Source organism: Balaenoptera acutorostrata, chromosome 2 (assembly GCF_949987535.1).
Source record: "Balaenoptera acutorostrata chromosome 2, mBalAcu1.1, whole genome shotgun sequence".
Lineage (NCBI taxonomy): Eukaryota > Metazoa > Chordata > Mammalia > Artiodactyla > Balaenopteridae > Balaenoptera > Balaenoptera acutorostrata.
In genome coordinates, this window is record NC_080065.1 from 105,542,054 (window position 1) to 105,561,419 (window position 19,366).

At 38.7% G+C, this 19,366-nt stretch overlaps 1 protein-coding gene across 1 annotated transcript in view; it reads right to left on the reverse strand.

The window, feature by feature from the left end:
* The window catches only part of LOC130707099 (peroxisomal multifunctional enzyme type 2-like), a 62,037-nt gene that overhangs the window by 16,918 nt on the left and 25,753 nt on the right, over positions 1-19,366 (reverse strand). The window contains exons 13-15 of the mRNA XM_057540058.1: positions 13,753-13,824; positions 10,767-10,870; positions 6,310-6,375 (exon numbers count right to left, since the gene is read on the reverse strand). Coding sequence (XP_057396041.1) covers positions 6,310-6,375; positions 10,767-10,870; positions 13,753-13,824 — 242 coding nt within the window. The remainder of the gene's footprint in view (positions 1-6,309; positions 6,376-10,766; positions 10,871-13,752; positions 13,825-19,366) is intronic.

Below are 19,366 nucleotides of genomic sequence, written 5' to 3' on the forward strand. Positions count from 1 at the left end.
GGCTTTGGCACCAGACAGACCTAGGTTCAAATCCAGCTCTGCCATTAGTGGGCAATTTTCTTTATCACCCTAGCCTCAACCTTCTCATTTAAAAAACTGAGAGGCTAATCAAACTCTTACAGAGCATTATCCTTGATAAATATTAATACCTCAATAAATGTGAACTATTATGATTATTTAAAAGATTTCAGCAACAGTATAAGACAATCAAGTTTTTAAGATTAGTGTCAGTGTTCTTACCCCACAGATATCATACCTATAAATGAAAAGAAACAACTTTTCTAAAGAAATCATATTAAAGGAATATGAAAATTTTCATATTATTTCAATGACAGCATTGCTTCCAACAGAAGGCAGAATTAGCAAAGACATAAAAGATCTATGATGAGAAATGACTAAAGTCAACTGATTGGATGTTTGACTAAATTCAATCATAATGCAAAATGACCATTCTCCAAACAATAAAGAACACTATCAAGGTTTATTTTCTGAATATCCTGAAGGACTTTCGTATTTCAGAAGAAAAGCAAAAAGCTTCGTGTTTTGGTGTTTCATTTCTGCCTAGATGTAAAAATCACTAAAATTCACACATACAAACTAAGAAAAATAGATCTATATTGTCTTACTTGAGTATTAAATGTAAGTGGGAGGATCTTCCATATATGAGTAAATTAGTTCCTAGTTTTATTTATTTAAAGTGTACCATTAGGGACTTCCCTAGTCATCCAGTGGTTAAGAATCCACCTTCCAGTGCAGGGGACATGGGTTTGATCCCTGGTCAGGGAACTAATACCCCACATGCCAAGGGGCAACTAGGCCCTTGCGCCACAACTACTGAGCGCACACCCTCTAGAGCCCGCGCACCACAACTAGAGAGCCCACGTGCCGTAACTACTGATCCCACACACCCTGGAGCCTGCGCACCAGAACTAGAGGGCCCACGTGTCTCAGTGAAAGAGTCCGCATGCCGCAACGAAGACCCTGTGTGCCACAACTAAGACCCAATGCAGCCAAATAAATAAGTAAATTTTTTTTTTAAAGTGTACATTAAGTTAAACCAAATGCTAAATAAAAAAGGTCAGGAATTAGTTCTTCCCAAATCCTCACATCCCCTAAAAAAGCAAACAGATCGACAAGAAAAACAAGTAAAACTACACAGATCCCAGGCCTACAGTGTAATTAGAAGAGAAAAACCACACACTTCAAATTCCTATAAGTAGAAAAAAAAACACCTATATCCAGCAGCACTGTCTTGTGAGCACCCTCTCAAAACTGCTAGAGAGAGTGGTAGGGGTGGGGAGGGGGAGTATAGCAGAAGCTCATGGAAGAGAAAAAAGGAAACAAAGAAAAATCACTTCGAGACACAGACAGTCTACCTCGAGGACAAAAATACTGAGAAGAATCCTGGAAGATTAGAATACTGACTACTGAGAAAAGAATTAAAAGTGCACGGGCCTCCAAACGGCAGTCCTAGAAAGGCAATACTTCTGAGGAAGAAGAGGATAAAACAAAGATGTCTCCTTCGAAGACGAATGGTGAAGAAAGAGAAGCAAGAGGGGAAATTTATGATCCTGCAGGATAAAGAGAACTACAAAAAATTTAATAAAACACTTCCCCACTATGCCTTACTCCAAAAAGCCATCCATTAAAGAAAAGGCACTTTGCTATACTGACAGATGACAATCTTGAATTTCTTTAAGAACCTTGTAAACTGTCCCAAACTACTAACTTTACCTACAAAATGCATATAGGTAAGTAATCTTCACCTGTACAAAGCTACAATAAGACTAAAAAAGAAAATAAGAACCAAAACATTATAATAAATACAATTTTCCCAAACAAAACAACTAGCAAACAGAAGAAAACGATAACACAATACTCAAGCATTTGGGGATAGGAAATAAACATCTGGAATCTGAAATTCAAAAACCAAAAATATAAATGGACAACAAACATGAAGAAATGAAGTAAGAGATGATTAAACTTGGGAAAGAAATAAAAGAAAAATCAAAGTCATACCAGAAATTGAAGACTAAATTATAATGTTCCCAAAGGAGAACATATTCAAACAAAATTTTAATAAGGGGCATAGAAGAAAAAGAAGAAAAAAACCAAGAGAATGGAAATGAGATTAATAAAGAACTACAAAAGGACAGAAAATGGTTGGAAGAAAGATAGAAAAAGATCCAATGTACATAAAGAGTACCTGAAGAAATAAAAATAAAACAATGAATAAGAACTAATATTTAAAATTATAACCCTAGAAAACTTTTTGAAAATAAAAGATCTGAACACACATATTAAAAAGGCCCACCAGGTACATGGGAAAACGGACCTGGAATGAGCAACACTGAGACTTATCCTAGTAAAACTATGAGATTTTTAAAGATGAAGGAAAAAAAAATCCTAAAGCCCTCGAGGATAAAGATCAAGTAACTTAAAGGAAGATAATGACTGGCATCAGACTTCTAAACAGCAATATAGAAAGCCAGGCAACAATGGAACACCATTTTAAGAAACTCAAGATTTCATATCCAGCCAAGCTGTCCTTTGAGTATCCAGGGTATAGAAAAATAGTTTTAAATACATAGGAACCGGACTTCCCTGGTGGCGCAGTGGTTAAGAATCCGCCTGCCAGTGCAAGGGGACATGGGTTCAAGCCCTGGTCCAGGAAGATCCCACATGCCGCAGAGCAACTAAGCCCATGTGCCACAACTACTGAGCCTGTGCTCTAGAGCCCATGAGCCACAACTACTGAGCCCATGTGCCACAACTACTGAAGCCCGCACGCCTAGAGCCCGTGCTCCGAAACAAAGAGAAACCACCACAACGAGAAGCCCGCGCACCACAATGAAGAGTAGCCCCCGATTGCTGCAACTAGAGAAAGCCCGCGCGCAGCGACGACAACCCAGTGCAGCCAAAAATAAATAAATAAATTTATTTAATAAATAAATAAAAACATAGGAACCAAAGGAATACTATACACGAGGCCTTCTTGGGGAACCTACCACAGGAGGAGCTTTATCCAACCAGGAGATATGGGAGAACCTTTGGCAAAAGGATTGATATATATTCGATTGCAAATCTAAGACTAAGACAAAGGTGGGGAAGGGGGAAGAATAATATATAAATGTTAAATTGTTCTGAAAAAGTAAAATTAATGCATTCCCCAAAATGGGAACTGTAAGGGAAAGAGAAACAAGAAAATAAAATAGGCTCTTTAATTGTTAGAAACAAGTAGGAAACAAAGCACAGCAATAAAAACTGAGAAAACAAATAGTAATAAATGAGAAAATTGGGCACTATGGGCATATAAAAAGGTATAGGACTTCCACTTTCAGCCTAGATGGAATAAGTGGAATGAACTTACTCTTCCACTGTAAACAATTAGGAAAAAAAAATTTTTTTAAGTGGGCGAGGGAGATACTGTTCTTAGACATTGGACAGTAGGCAGGACAGGATTATGATTCTTGATAGAAAAGAAACAAACAAGATGGACTCTACAATGGCCACAGCGCTCTGCCTGACAGCACTTTCTAGACTGCAGTGCAAAAAGGGAAACCGAAACATAGCAAAACAGTCTCAAAGAGTTAAAGAGATAAAGATCAGAGTTCTGGGAGAATGGGCAGCTGGAATGCAGACGTACTGAAAAGGAGGAAGCTACACAGGAAACAGCTCCAGAAATTGAAATAGAAATCCCCTTGAGGGCCAAAGAGAAAGGCCCTGGAAGATGAGACACCACCCGGAGAAGAAGCCGGGTGGAGATTAGAGGCACGCCAGCCAACAGGGAGCACTAAGACCCTGCACTTGTGAAAGAGCCATCCGGGACTTTCCTGCCCCACCCAGCCGCCGTCTGAGAACAGCCACATGAGTGACAGCCAACACCGTTTGTAGCACAAGGACCACCCAGGCGACCCAGAGTCATGCAAAATAATAAATCACTGTTTCAAAACAAAATTTTAAAAGTACTTACAATACACATGGTAATATAATAAAGAATTATACTTTAATGGATAGTATAACCAATATTCCAAAGATTAACTTTATTTAACAATGATGGTAGCTAAGGTCCTAATTGTTAGAATAAGTAGTAGGAGATATGTATCTAAGGAAACTAAAGATACTTGTTTTCATTCTCCTCAAATACAAAGCCTGACACCTGTTACCTATTTATTCTTTGGTCTTTCTGGATTATTGGAGAAGAATTTTCTCTTTATTAATTATGAAAAACCATGAAGTATACTTGTACTATATACCAGTTTGAAGATGAAGAAATTTTCCTAAAGACATGAAAAACAAAATATTCCAGAAGTGATATTGGTAGAGCTATGGTTGCCAGTTTCCCTACTGATTGAAAAGTTACTTATTTAATTTAAATACCTGGCACAAAGTTTAGGCTATAACAACATAATCTGTTCCATTTCCACTTCTCCTTAAAGGTCTGTTCGTCCACAATCATCTCCCACCACTCTCCGGTGTGAATGCTCTAATTCTTACTCCTTGTACATACATCATGCTCTTTTCTGCTATCATTACTAAGTTCTTATCCCCTTCCAGGCCATACTGCAAGCCTTATACCCCTGGCAAGACAGAAGATCTATACACCATTTTAGTTCAGAAGTCCCATCTTTCCTACCAAACTCTTCTGTATGTCATTCTCTAATGAGTAGCCCATCTCAGAATGTCTACAGCACTTACTCTATAATTCAAAGCCTTGTATTTAATCATTCGTTGCTTAGAATAGGTGCCCTAGAAATGAAGACATCTACGCCTTAAATCTAAGTGTCCTTTCAGTTCCTTGTCAATAGATCACACTTCTACTTGATTTGTATCTCCTATAGCACAGATCCAATTTAAAACAGCCCACAAATCCCCTGAAATTTATGCAAAGTTTTATGCAAAATGTTTTTGAAGAAACAGTCGGTAGTTTTTATCATATTCTCGAGTGACCATATGATACAAATGGTCAGGAACCTCTGTCAAATGATGGGTGCCCATTATTTATACAAAAAAAGATTTGTTAACTTATAAACTGTCCTTTGTCACACAGCAAAATACTCAAGTCTGCTAAAAGCTAACAAAAAGTTCTATTCATCTGAAAAAAGAAAACAAGAAAATCTTTCTGCTTACTGTATAAAGAAATTCAAGCCATGGAAACTATTCAGCTTTTCTTATCTACAGCAGATACATTTTATTATTTCAGTAACACAAGAATAATAATGGAGCATTTCTGGGTTTTCTGAACCATGAAACCATGAAGTCTTCTGTTCTTTAGTGTGCTAATAAAATTAATTTCACTATGAAGCTTTAATTAAACATAAATATGAGTGCTCTCTTAAGAAACTGATAAGAAATAGGGATGGGAAGAACAATTAAAGGCAAAAACTAATCTGAGGTAGAAAGTATTGTTCTATCACCCAATTATATAGTGTATAAAAAAATACAATTAATATGTTCCAAACTTAATTCTTTCTGGCTCATGAAATTATATTCCTATTTGCCAGCACACATAAATCCTGCAGAAGTTCTCATATCAAGTATATCAAAATTAGTATCAAAAAATAAGTGAATTTTACAAATAATGTGCTGTCATCACCTGCTTATTCACAGCATAACTTCAGAGCTTTACATATTCTGCTCTATATTTGCATGGTTAGGATTCTGGCCATCGTAGGGAAGAATCGTCAGGTCTCTCAAAAACAAAGTTGCTTTTCTCATCTTTATGGTCACCTTTTGCTTCTTAGATAAATCTTTGCATGCTTACAGAATTTGTTAACTGACAGGGCATTTTAACTCCTCCATCAGAAAACATATTATTTATGCCAAACAAATGAGATTAAATCATCTACTCCTTTCTCAGATGCTTTATTGTACCTGTCCACTAAAGTTAGCATAAAATAATCTCTCTCGAAGCAATGTAGCTCAGTTTTCTTTTCCAATAGAAGAAAGGATAACTGAAATTTACCTTTTATTTTATCCTGCTCTCTAAGGCTTTAATGAAATTCTTCACTACTAAGCTAGGCAGTCTCCTTAAGGCAAGCAATCCATTGCCAACAAAGCATGATGCTTTTTCAATTGACTAATGAAAAGCCATTTTACATTTTCTTTTGATACCTAGTGGAGAAAAAAACTGCTAAGTAAAAATTCAGAAAAAACGAATTTCAACTACAGAAATATGCCATTATTTTTATTACGTAGAAGAACACAGCCACTACTTTTGGACTCACAAAATTACAGGGTATCAGAGTTATCAATCAAAAAGTGTCAGGAGTCAGGTGGCTTTATCACTTTTCAAAAATACATTCTTACCTGATTAAGTGAGGTGGTATCTGTAAGTACAGCATCAGGAGGTCTATTAGGTATGGCTACAGCTACCTGAGATCAAAAAACATTACACGTTAAATTATAACAAAATAATTGTTATTCTCTTTACCCAAACTGATATTTGATTAACAACCATGTTTCAATATACAGTCATCCCTCAGTTTTCAAGGGTGATTGGTTCCAGGACCCCTTCATGGATACCATGATCTGCAGATGCTCAAATCCCTTATATAAAACGGTGTAGTATTTGCATATAATCTATGCACATCCGCCCATACACTTATAATACCTAATACAATGGAAATGCTGTGTAAATAGTTTGGGAAATTTCTGGAATTTTTTTTTTCTGAATATTTTTGATCCACGGTTGGTTCAATCTGCAGATGCCAAACCTGTGGATACAGAACCCACAGATATGGAGGGCTGACTGTAACAAAATCTGCAAGCTGGATAAAAAGTTTATTTTAATATTTTATTTTCAGCACATAATGACATTTAAAATTTCATAACTGCTAGCTTCACCTACATTATGATTTCCCTGAAATGACCTTGTTTAACAAAAGGAATTATATAACCAGATCCATTCTCTAGGCCACAAAGGAGAAAAAGGTAAAGACTCTTTTCCCAATGCAAAAGATGACAATAACTGTAAGAATTAGACCAACAATTCACATCTATATTGATTTAATCTTTAAATGCACTTTACTAAGGGTGTAGATCTCTTTGCATTTATTTTCTTTTTAATTTTTATTGGAGTATAGTTGATTTACAATGTTGTGTTAATTTCAGGTGTACAGCAAAGTGAATCAGTTATACATATATATATATCTATATCTATATCTCCACTCTTTTTTAGATTCTTTTCCCATATAGGTCCTTACAGAATATTGAGTAGAGTTCCCTGTGCTATACAGTTAACTCCTTATTAGTTATCTATTTTATATACAGTAGTATGTATATGTCAATCCCAATCTCCTAAATTATCACTCCCCCACCATTTCCCCCCTGGTAACTATAAGTTTGTTTTCTACATCTGTGACTCTATTTCTGTTTTGTAAAGAAGTTCATTTGTATGGTTTTTTTTCAGATTCTGCATATAAGTGATATCATATGATATTTGTCTTTATCTGACTTACTTCACTCAGTATGGCAGTCTCTAGGTCCATCCATGTTCCTGCAAATGGCATTATTTCATTCTTCTTTATGGCTGAGTAATATTCCATTGTATATATGTACCACTCTTCTTTACCCATTCCTTTTTTTTTTTTAAGTGCATAAATCTTTTTTTTTAAAATAAATTTATTTATTTTTTTTGGCTGTGTTGGATCTTTGTTGCTGTGTGCGGGCTTTCTCTAGTTGCAGTGAGCGGGGGCTCTCTTCATTGCAGTGCGCAGGCTTCTCCTTGCGGTGTCTTTTCTTGTTGCGGAGCACAGGCTCTAGGCGCACAGGCTTCAGTAGTTGTAGCACGCGGGCTCAGTAGTTGCGGCTCGTGGGTGCTACAGCACAGACTCAGTAGTTGTGCCGCACGGGCTTAGTTGCTCCACGGCATGTGGGATCTTCCCGGACTGGGACTTGAACCTGTGTCCCCTGAATTGGCAGGCGGATTCTTAACCACTGCACCACCAGGGAAGCCCCCATTCCTCTGCTGATGGACATTTAGGTTGCCTCCATGTCCTGGCTATTGTGAACAGTGCTGCTATGAACATTGGGGTGTGTGGTTTTCTCCAGATGTATGCCCAGTAGTGGGATTGCTGGATCATATGCTAACTCTATTTTTCATTTCTTAAGGAACCTCCATACTGTTCTCCGTAGTGGCTGTATCAATTTACATTCCCACCAACAGTGCAAAAGGGTTCCCTTTTCTCCACACCCTCTCCAGCATTTACTGTTTGTAGATTTTTTGATGATGGCCATTCTAACCAGTGTGAGGTGATAACTCATAGTTTTGATTTGCATTTCTCTAATAATTAGTGATGTTGAGCATGTTTTCATGTGCTTTTTGGCCATCTGTATGTCTTCTTTGGAGAAACGTCTGTCTAGATCTTCCTCTTTGCATTTATATCCTAATTGGAGCAGTTGAGCTTCTTGGATGTGTAGATCAACGTTTTTCATCCATGCCATTGTTCCTTCAATTATTTTTTTCTGCTTCTTTCTCTCTCCTCTCTGGTATGCCCATTACATAAAAGCTGGTGTACTTAATGGTATTTCACATTTCTCTGAAGCCTCTTCATTCTTTTTCTTCACCTTTTTTCTTTCTGTTCTTCAGACATAGATAGATTGATCGATCTTCAAGCTTTTTGATTTTTGATCTTCAAGATTTTTGATTCATCAACAGATGAATGGACTTTCAAGCTTTTTGATTAAAATCAAAAAGCCACTTCAAATCTACTGTTGAAGCCACTTCAAATCTACTGTTGAGACCCTCTAGTAAATTCTTCATTTCAGTTATTGTACTTTCAGTTCCAGAACTACTTCTATTTGGTTCTTTTTTAATATAATTTCTATTTATTGATTTCTTTCTCTTTTTTTTTTTTTTTTTTTTGAGCCACACCACGCAACTTGCAGGATCTTAGTTCCCCGACCAGGGACTGAACCCATGCTCCCTGCAGTGGAAGTGCGGAATGCTAACCACTGGACCACCAGGGAATTCCCCAATTTTTCTCTATTTGATGAGACATTGTCCTCATACTTTACTTTACTTCTTTACACACTTTACTTCTTTAAGCATGGTTTCCTTTAGTTCTTTGACTATATTTACAATAAATGCTTTGAAGTCTTTTCCTATTAAGTTGTCTCAAAAGCAATCTCTGTTGCCTGTTCTGTTTTGTTTTGTTTTTTCCTATCTATGGGTCATACTCTTTTATTTCTTTCAGATCTTGTAATTTTTTTGTTGATAACTGGATACTTTACATAATATATTGCAGCAACTCTGGATACTGAGACCCCTTTCCCCTTCCAGGGCTTGTTGTTATTGTTAACTTGTTCATTTGTTTAGACGATTCATTTGGCTAGACGATTTTAGTTAAGTATATTTCCCCCACAGTGTGCAGACTCTGATGTTGCTCCTCAGAGGGTACAGCCTTTGGCGAGCACAGTCAGCCTGGGATGACAGTGGTTCTAGCAGGGCGCTCTGTGACCGTCTCTCCCTGATCTCTCTGTTAAACTGTCTGTCCAGCTGTTCGGCTTCACAAATTGCCAGATGACTGTTCTATTATTTTCAACAGTGCCCTGGGGCATAAATTGTTCCACAGTCTGATCCAATTAAAGTCAGGCCTTTTGGAGGTGTAGTCTTTGAGGCCAGTCTTTGAGGTTTGTTATGATCCCATGACGACTCTTCTTAGCTGTCTCTTTCCATGGTTCTCTCTGGCAAACTTCTAGTTGGACTAGTTTAGTTTACTGCTTCCATGGAGCTACCAGCCTCCTCTTGATTATCACTAAAGTAACCTTGTTTTTGAAACCATCCTTACTTTTGAGCTTCCAAATACTTGGTACCAAAATGAGTCAGTTTCCGTGAGAAGGGCTTCAGAGCTCTCTATCATTACAGCCTGCCTTGCCCCCCAGGCAAAACCTCTGCACCACTGCCACGGACATGAGGGCAAGGATAGTGGCCCACTTCTCTCCAAGTGACATCCTCACTTTACAAGAAGAGTCCTAGGCAGAGGTCGGAGCTTCTGGTCTTCTCAGCTTGCCTCTAGCAGCAGGGGACCCCCACGCTATGAGCAGCCTGGGCAAGAGTTATCAGGGCCCTAGTGTTCTCAGCCTGCCACGGTGGAACACAGTCTCCACCCTACAAGTGGGGACAGGGTGGAGGAAGACAGCCCCGTAACTCTCAGCCACTTTTACCTGGAATTGAGCTTCTGCAACACAAGCTGGGGCCGGGGAGCCGGGGTGGGGGTAATAGGAAAAATGAGTGAGCTGCTCCTCCTAGGAAGACAGTGCAGCCCTATTCTGGGAACTGAGGGCAGAGGTAAAAGCTAGGTTAAATTGATGTAAAATCCAATTTACAAAATATTTTTAGGAAAAAAATATGTTTTTGGATAGAATTTGAGAACTAAAGAGTAACTAGAATTGTTTTATACAAGAGAAATGCTCAAGTCATTTAATGAATGATAATTTGCATTTATACAAGGATCACTTGTAAGTGTTAGGTTTTTCTAAAGAGTTTTGGATGCAGGCAAAGTTTGCATAAGAAAGTAAAGATATTCCCATAGTTACCTCAGCTACATTACACTTACGTCAGCCAGACTTTTCTATATATAACATATGTTATATATTAAAATATACAAATATAAACAGCATTTCAAATCCAAGGAACACATTCTGATTCAAAGAAGTGTGGATTACTGAAATCCTACTCTATGAAATTACACATATGGTAAGTTCAAGATACAGATAAGGATCCTTAACGACACACGTATCTCACTTATGAAGTCATAGCCTACCTTAGCTTTGTCTGATGTCCGTTTTCCACCAAAGCCTCCAGCGCCAACAACAAAGATGGAGAACTGATTATAACATATAAGTTCCTCCCCAGAATAAGAGTAGACTGAAAAGCAAATGAAAAAAAAAAAAGAGGTTATTACCAAATGACATAACTAGTTACCCAATATGTGATCAACAATCCTTTTAAAAGTTTCAGAAACAAAATCCAATTACTAAAAGGCTTTGCAATTTAAAGACACCCAAGTTTGGGATACAGAGCACTCATTTTAATCATTCACTACCAGTCTCTGGAAGGCAGAGAGAAGAGGATCTTGACAAATCCTTTCTGGACTATGAAACAGCAGTTCATCTCACCTCTTCTTAAAGTGCCCCAACTGCCTTTCATATTTCAATTCTCTCCTTCTCAAACCTTTCAAACAATTCCACTATAAAATGCAGACTAACACACATGAAAAGATGCTCATCATCGCTAATTATTAGAGAAATGCAAATCAAAACTACAACGAGGTACCACCTCACACTGGTCAGAATGACCATCATTAAAAAGTCTACAAATAACAAATGCTGGAGAGGGTGTGGAGAAAAGGGAACCCTCCTACACTGTTGGTAGGAATGTAAATTGGTGCAGCCACTATGGAAAACAGTATGGAGGTTCCTCAAAAAACGAAAAATAGAATTGCCATATGATCCAGCAATCCCACTCCTAGGCATATATCCAGACAAAACTATAATTCAAAAAGATGCATGCACCCCTATGTTCATAGCAACACTATTTACAATAGCCAAGACATGGAAACAACCTAAAAGTCCATCAACAGATGAATGGATAAAGAAGATGTGATACACAAACACACACACACTGGAATATTACTCAGCCATAAAAAAGACTGAAATAATGCCATTTGCAGCAACATGGATGCACCTAGAGATTATCATACCAAGAGAAGTCAGAAAGAGACAGACACATACCATATGATATCACTTATATGTGGAATCTAAAATATGACACAAATGAATGTATCTACGAAACAGAAACAGACTCAGAGATATAGAGAACAGACTTGTGGTTGCCTAGGGGAAGGGAAGGTGGTGGAGGGATGGATTGGGAGTTTGGGATTAGCAGATGGAAACTATTATATATAGGATGGATAAACAACAAGGTCCTACTGTATTGCACAGGGAACTATATTCAATATCCTGTGATAAGCCATAATGGAAAAGAATATGAAAAAGAATGTATATATGTATAACTAAATCACTCTGCTGTACAGCAGAATTTAACACAACATTGTAAATCCACTAAAATTCAATAATTCAATAAAATTAAAAAATTAAAATAAAATACAGATAACCACACTCCCAAATTTTCAAACATTCTTCTGAAGTCCTCAATAGAGCCTGGAATGTAAAAGAAGAAATAAGTGAGAATGAAGATATAAGCTTCAGGAGGGCAGGATCATGGCTTTTTTGCTCACCATCATATTCCCAGCAATTAGAATAGTAACTGGGACAGAAAAGGTACCTAATAAATATGTATTAAATTAATTAGTAAATCAATGAACAAACGATGTGACTGAGCAAGTTAGTGAATAAGTAAGCAAGTAATGAATGAAAGACAGCTGTCCCTCTTTCTACTGACTACTTTCCTGGTGACAGTTTGAGCATCACCTAAATCACCAGCACTATAAAACTAAGAATATGATTTTGAATTGTATAATAAGGAAAAATATAATTATAACAAAAATAAGGGAAGTCATGGTGATTTGCATTTAAAATAAGACTTTTATCCTTATTACACAGAAAATTGGATATCTAATTTCATTTATATTTTATCTACAACTTCTAATACATTATTACCCATTACCAAGCTATAGCTAAATAAATGGAGTAGATCAAGAAAGAATAGTAAAAATTAAAGCTAAGGTTACTGCAAAACTTTTTTGTGGTAGACATTTGGTAGAATGGTGAGAAGACTAAAAGAAAACCAGGAGAGTTCCAGCCAAATGTTAGCCAATATTTGGAGTGGTAAGAAAATACCAAAACCTTAAAAAAGAAAGAAGAGGGGTAAGGAGGAAGAGGGAAAGAGAGAGAACAGACACATGTTCTATGTGTCTATGATGAAATACATAGTTTACTTTGTAAACTATGAGTTAACAAAAACAATGTAGTAGAAAAATATTTAAGAGCATTAAAAATGTTCTCAATATATTATTAAGTAAAAACAAGGCAAGTTCCAAAACAACATATTCAGTATAACCTCCTATGTATTTAGAACAAAAATGATAAAGCCTATATTCCAAATACCAGACAAAAACTTTCCACTGCTATTTCCAAAATTTTTTATAATGTTTATCTATTTCTATTGTTCTTAAACTTTAAAACAAATAAATTCTAAGCAATGTATCTTTGGCTTATGTTTAGTTACTAGTATTTCAACATTCATTAAACTACTATCATCTTTTTTTCCACTGCAAATAAAATGTGGTTATGGTGTTTAAACCCCATTATAAGTTCAATAGGTTTGACTGTGCAAGGTTAAGAACCTAACTACCATTTATAAGAATGATTCAGGGGTCAAATACGTTTGAAGTTCCAAAGAGCTAACACAGAAAAGAGTATCTACAACATAGCCTAATTATCAACTGAGGGCAGTCTATGTATTCATTCCTGCCAAAAAACATACTCTAGGAAGCATAATTCTCCTCTATGTTTGCTATACCAGCCACATTTCTCACCTCTGTGCTTTGGTTATGTTGTTACAAATCTCCTGAAATGTCCCACTCTCTGGACCTCTACCCCAACCTACTCCACCCCCTCCTCCCGTATTTTCTAAAAAAGCTTATGAATTTTTAGAACACTAATCTTGCTTTCTCACAATTGGAAGATAAATAGAAACTTATTAATCAACTTCTGTGATAAAGTATTATGTTACATACAAAGCCTATGAATCTAACAATATTATTATAAGAACTAGAAATGAGTTACCATCCATAAACATTATTAAACCGGATCCTTTATCCAGGACGTCAGCAACAATTGCTTCACATTTTAATTTTCCTAAAAATGGATAGTAAAATAATAAATAAATAAATAATAAATAAATAAGGAGACTGTTTTAAAGACCATAAGTTATATGAAGACATGAGAGAAATTAACATAACTTCCACTGTAAGTTCAGTAAAACTAAAAAATCATGATTTAGAATAATTTTCAATATAATGTTGAATCATAAACATTAAAAGCAATCAGAATACCTGAGTCACCAAATTTGAAACATCAATAATTCTGATACATTAGGTTGTAAAAAGTAACAATTTTCAATCATTCAATGAACACTTGTTAAGCATACAGCCAACACCAGCTACCCCATTCCTTCTCAAATCTCTACTCTATGGGCTTCAGTTAGACAGTGTTTCTTTCTAACTACTCTGTTCTTTTAGGGACTGTTCCATTATTTAACTGGTAATGTCTTGATGGATTAACAATTATTTGGGAGTGAACTCATAATCTTTTTCTCCAACCTGTTTGTCTCTTTTGTTCCCTATACGAATGAATGGTACTATCCACCCAACTGCCAAGCCAGAAACTTCAGCATGACCCCTGCCTCATAAAATAGTGTCTAAGTATGTGGCAAGACTGGAGTATGCAGAGACTGGGAGAAGCTAGATTATATGAAAAGTTTCTGACTTCATCCTGATGTCTATGAACAGCCATCTGGGGTTTTTAACAGGGAAGTGACAAATACACTTGCATTTTGGAAATAATATTCTGGCTGCAGTGAGATGAGCAGACCTGAAGGGAGCAAGAATGGAGGCAGAGGGCTTCCCTGGTGGCGCAGTGGTTGACAATCTGCCTGCTAATGCAGGGGACACGGGTTCGAGCCCTGGTCTGGGAAGATCCCACATGCCGCGGAGCAGCTGGGCCCGTGAGCCACAATTACTGAGCCTGCACGTCTGGAGCCTGTGCTCTGCAACAGGAGGCCGCGATAGTGAGAGGCCCGTGCACCGCAATGAAGAGTGGCCCCCGCTTGCCGCAACTAGAGAAAGCCCTTGCACAGAAACGAAGACCCAACACAGCCAAAAATAAATAAATAAATAAACTCCAATCTCTTTAAAAAAAAAAAAAAAGAATGGAGGCAGAGAGAACACTTAGAAAGTGAGAGATGATGGTGGTCAAAGTGAGGGGGACAGAAATAGGATTCTAAATGTATTGAAGGGAGAGAATCAAAGAACTTGGTACCCGCCTTGGTATGAAAGATGGTAAAAGAAACGCTAAGGATAACTAGATTGCTGTCACTTTCACCTCCTAAATCTCTCTCTGCTTCTCCCACTTCTCTCCATCTCTCCACCACCACCTTAGCCTAAGCTACCATCATTTCATTTGAACTACCACAACAGACTTCTAACCAGGTACCTACATGTCTACTCTGACCAACTTTAAAACATGCTCTCCTATTATGTCTGAAGTTATTTTTTCCCAAAGTCAACCTGATTACCAACCTGATTATGCCAAATCCTTCTATTTTAAGTTCTAATGGTATCACGTATGTTTCATCTGTAATGTTTATCACATATAGTTGCAAGTGTACATTTATTTGTGTGGCTTTTTGACTATTGGCTGCCCTCCCCACCAGCTAGGTTATATGCTCCGTGAGGGCAGAGTCCAGATTTGCTTCCATTCTCCATTTATTCACAACCCTAGCAGAAAGTTTAGAAGTTAGAAAGTAATCAATAAATAATTGTCAAATTGCTGGTGACCTCCTCAGGTGATCAACTCCACATCCAATCAAACACCAAGCCCACTCCCTACGTATCTCTATAATTTCTCCACTTATATCCATCCCCATGCCCACAATCCTATTCAATCAACCACGGTCTCTAACCTAGATTATTACAACAGTCTCTTAGAAAATCTCCTTCTCTCTATCTCATTCCCTTAAAATCCAAGCATTACAAACATGAGCCAGAGTTGATGCTTTCTAAAATCCATGTTTGATCATATAATTCTCTCCTTTCAGTCCTTCAGTGGTTATCTATTGTCTTTAAAATAAAAGCCAAACTTCTTCACCTGACCACACACTGCACACTGCCTCAGATTAAAAAAAGGGCTGTGTGAAAACTTAGGCTGTAACACTAAACTGAAGACTCAAACTGAGACGGTGGAGCAGGAGGACACGGAACTCACCTCCCCACCAACAAACACATCAAAAATATATCTACATGTAGAACAATTCTCACCGAAAACTAAGTGCAGACTAACAGAAAGACCTGTACAACCAAGACTATAAGAAAGACCCACCGGTAATTGGGTAGAAAGGGAAGAAAAGCGATCAGGTCAGGACCTGTGTCCCTGAGAGGGGACTCAGAGGAAAAAGGAGATTACACGGGAAGAGACCTTCCCTGGGGAGTGAGCAGTTCAAGCCACACATTGGACGCCCCAGCCCTGGTGTCCAACAAGGGGAACACGAGTCCCCTTGGCTGGTTGGAGGGCCAGTGGGATTAACAGGAGGGCTGTGGGAAGCCTGGACTCCGGGAGCACGTGAACACTTACGTGCCCCTGAGGCAGGGCAGAGAGGGCGGACTGAAACCACTTGGGTAGCTGACTGGTTTCCTACGACTGCCCTGGTCCCCAGCCTGAGCTGAGAGAACACGCCAGCACCATGTGCCTCATGTCGCAGCTTCACACTCTGGGCTGCCATGATTGAGGAAAAGGCTCAGCCATGAGACACTGAGGAGGTTCAAACTCTACATGGCAACTGAGCAGCGAGGGGGCAGCAATTACTGGTGGCTGCACAGGGGCCCCAGATCTCTGACGGTGGCCATGCCAAACGAAACCCATGCTCCGGGAATATTACTCAGCCATAAAAAGAAACGAAATGGAGTTATTTGTAGTGAGGTGGATGGAGTTAGAGTCTGTCATACAGAGTGAAGTAAGTCAGAAAGAGAAAAACAAATACTGTATGCTAACACATATATATGGAATCTAAGGGGGAAAAAAAAAAGGGTCATGAAGAACCTAGTGGCAAGACGGGAATAAAGACACAGACCTAGGGGCTTCCCTGGTGGCGCAGTGGTTGAGAGTCTGCCTGCCAATGCAGGGGACACGGGTTCGAGCCCTGGTCTGGGAAGATCCCACATGCCGCGGAGCAGCTGGGCCCGTGAGCCACAACTGCTGAGCCTGCGCGTCTGGAGCCTGTGCTCCGCAACGGGAGAGGCCGCGATAGTGAGAGGCCCGCGCACCGCGATGAAGAGTGGCCCCCACTTGCCGCAACTGGAGAAAGCCCTCGCACAGAAATGAAGACCCAGCACAGCCATAAATAAATAAATAAATACAATTAAAAAAAAAAAAAAAAAACAAGACACAGACCTACTAGAGAATGGACTTGAGGATATGGGGAGGGGGAAGGGTAAGATGTGACAAAGTGAGAGAGTGGCATGGACATATATACACTACCAAACGTAAAATACATAGCTAGTGGGAAGTAACCGCATAGCACAGGGAGATCAGCTCTGTGTTTTGTGACCACCTAGAGAGGTGGGATAGGGAGGGTGGGAGGGAGGGAGATGCAAGAGGGAAGAGATATGGGAACATATGTATATGTATAACTGATTCACTTTGTTATAAAGCAGAAACTAACACACCATTGTAAAGCAATTATACTCCAATAAAGATGTTAAAACAAACAAACAAACAAAACAAAACCATGCTCTGACCGTCACTGATTACCCACACCCGCCCCTCTTGCTCCACCACTGCTCCCCTCTGGAGTAAGGGTGCCAGTGCTGGGAGGGGGAGGAAGCACACACTTAAAGGAAACTTAGCCAGCTCAGACCCGACCCTCAGGGCTTCTGCTCCAGCAACTTGGGACCTGCCCCCGCACCAAATAGTGGGGTAACAGCCACTAAGCAGAGGGGAAGCTCTACCTAACATCTGGCTTGGCCCTACCCCTCCATCTACAGCTCCACCCCCTACCAAGATGACAGCTGCCAGCACACCTTGAGAAAAGACATAAGTTGTGCTCACATCAAATCCAGCTCTCCCATCAATGCCACTGGGCACATGCAGACTGTATAGGGACATGCCCACGAAAGAACACCCCTTCAAGACCACCATAGGTAACTATTTCACCAAATTTCAATAGATAAAGAAATAGATAAGCAAAATGAAAAGACAGAGGAATCTGTTTCCACTGAAAGAGCAAGAGAAAACTCCTGAAAAAAACAACTAATGAAATAGAAATAAACAATTTACCAGATAAAGAATTCAAAGCATTAGTAATAAGAATGCTAACTGAATTATGGAAAAGAATAGCTGAATACAGTGAGAGTTTTAACAAGGAGCTAGAAAATTCTAAAAAGAACCAATCAGAACTGAAGAATACAACAACTGAAAAGAAAAACACACTAAAAGGAATTAACAGCACACTAGGTGATACAGAAGAACACATAAGTGATCTGGAAGATAGAAAATGGAAATCACCCAATCAGAACAGCAAAAAGAAAAAAGATGAGAACATTTTAAAGGATCTTTGGGGTAACATCATGCATTCCAACTTTCCATTATAGGGGTCCCAGAAGGAGAAGAAAGGGAGAAGGGGGTAAAAATATATTTAATGAAAATTATGGCTGAAAATTTCCCAAGTCTGAAGAAGGAAACAGCCAGGTACAGGAAACACAGAGGGTCCCAAACAAGATGAATCCAAACAGACCCGCACCAAGACATATCATAATTAAAATGGCAAAACTTAAAGAGAATTCTAGAGGCAGCAAAAGAAAAACAAAAAGCATATACAAGGGAATGCCCATAAGGCTATCAGCTGATTGTTCTGCAGAAACTTTGCAGGCCAGAAGGGAGTGGCATGGTATATTTAAAGTGCTGAAAGGGAAAAACCTACAACTTAGGATACTCTGCCCAGCAAGATTATCCTTCAGAATTGAAGGGGAGATAAAGAACTTCTTGGATAAGCATCAATACTAAAGCAACCCTAAAAGAAATGTTAAAGGGTCTTCTCTAAGTGGAAAAGAAAAAGCTGTAACAAGAATTAAGTATCTATAGAAAAGAAAAAATCCCATTAGTAAAGGCAAATATATAGGGAAGGCTGAGGCTCAACCACTTAAATAAGCTAGTACAAAGACTAAAACAAAAAAAATTGTAAAATCAAGTATAACTACAATAATCAGTAAAGGGATAAACATGAAGATGTAAACTATGACATGAAAAACACAAAGTATGGGGGCTTCCCTGGTGGCGCAGTGGTTGAGAATCTGCCTGCCAATGCAGGGGACACGGGTTCGAGCCCTGGTCTGGGAAGATCCCACATGCCGCGGAGCAGCTGGGCCCGTGAGCCACAATTACTGAGCCTGCGCGTCTGGAGCCTGTGCTCCGCAACAAGAGAGGCCGCGATAGTGAGAGGCCTGCGCACCGCGATGAAGAATGGCCCCCGCTTGCCACAACTAGAGAAAGCCCTTGCACAGAAACGAAGACCCAACACAGCCGTAAGAATTAATTAATTAAAAAAAAAAAAAAACACAAAGTACGGGGGAAGCGAGTAAAAAATGTAGAGCTTTTAAAACGTGTTTGAACTTAAGGGACTACCTGG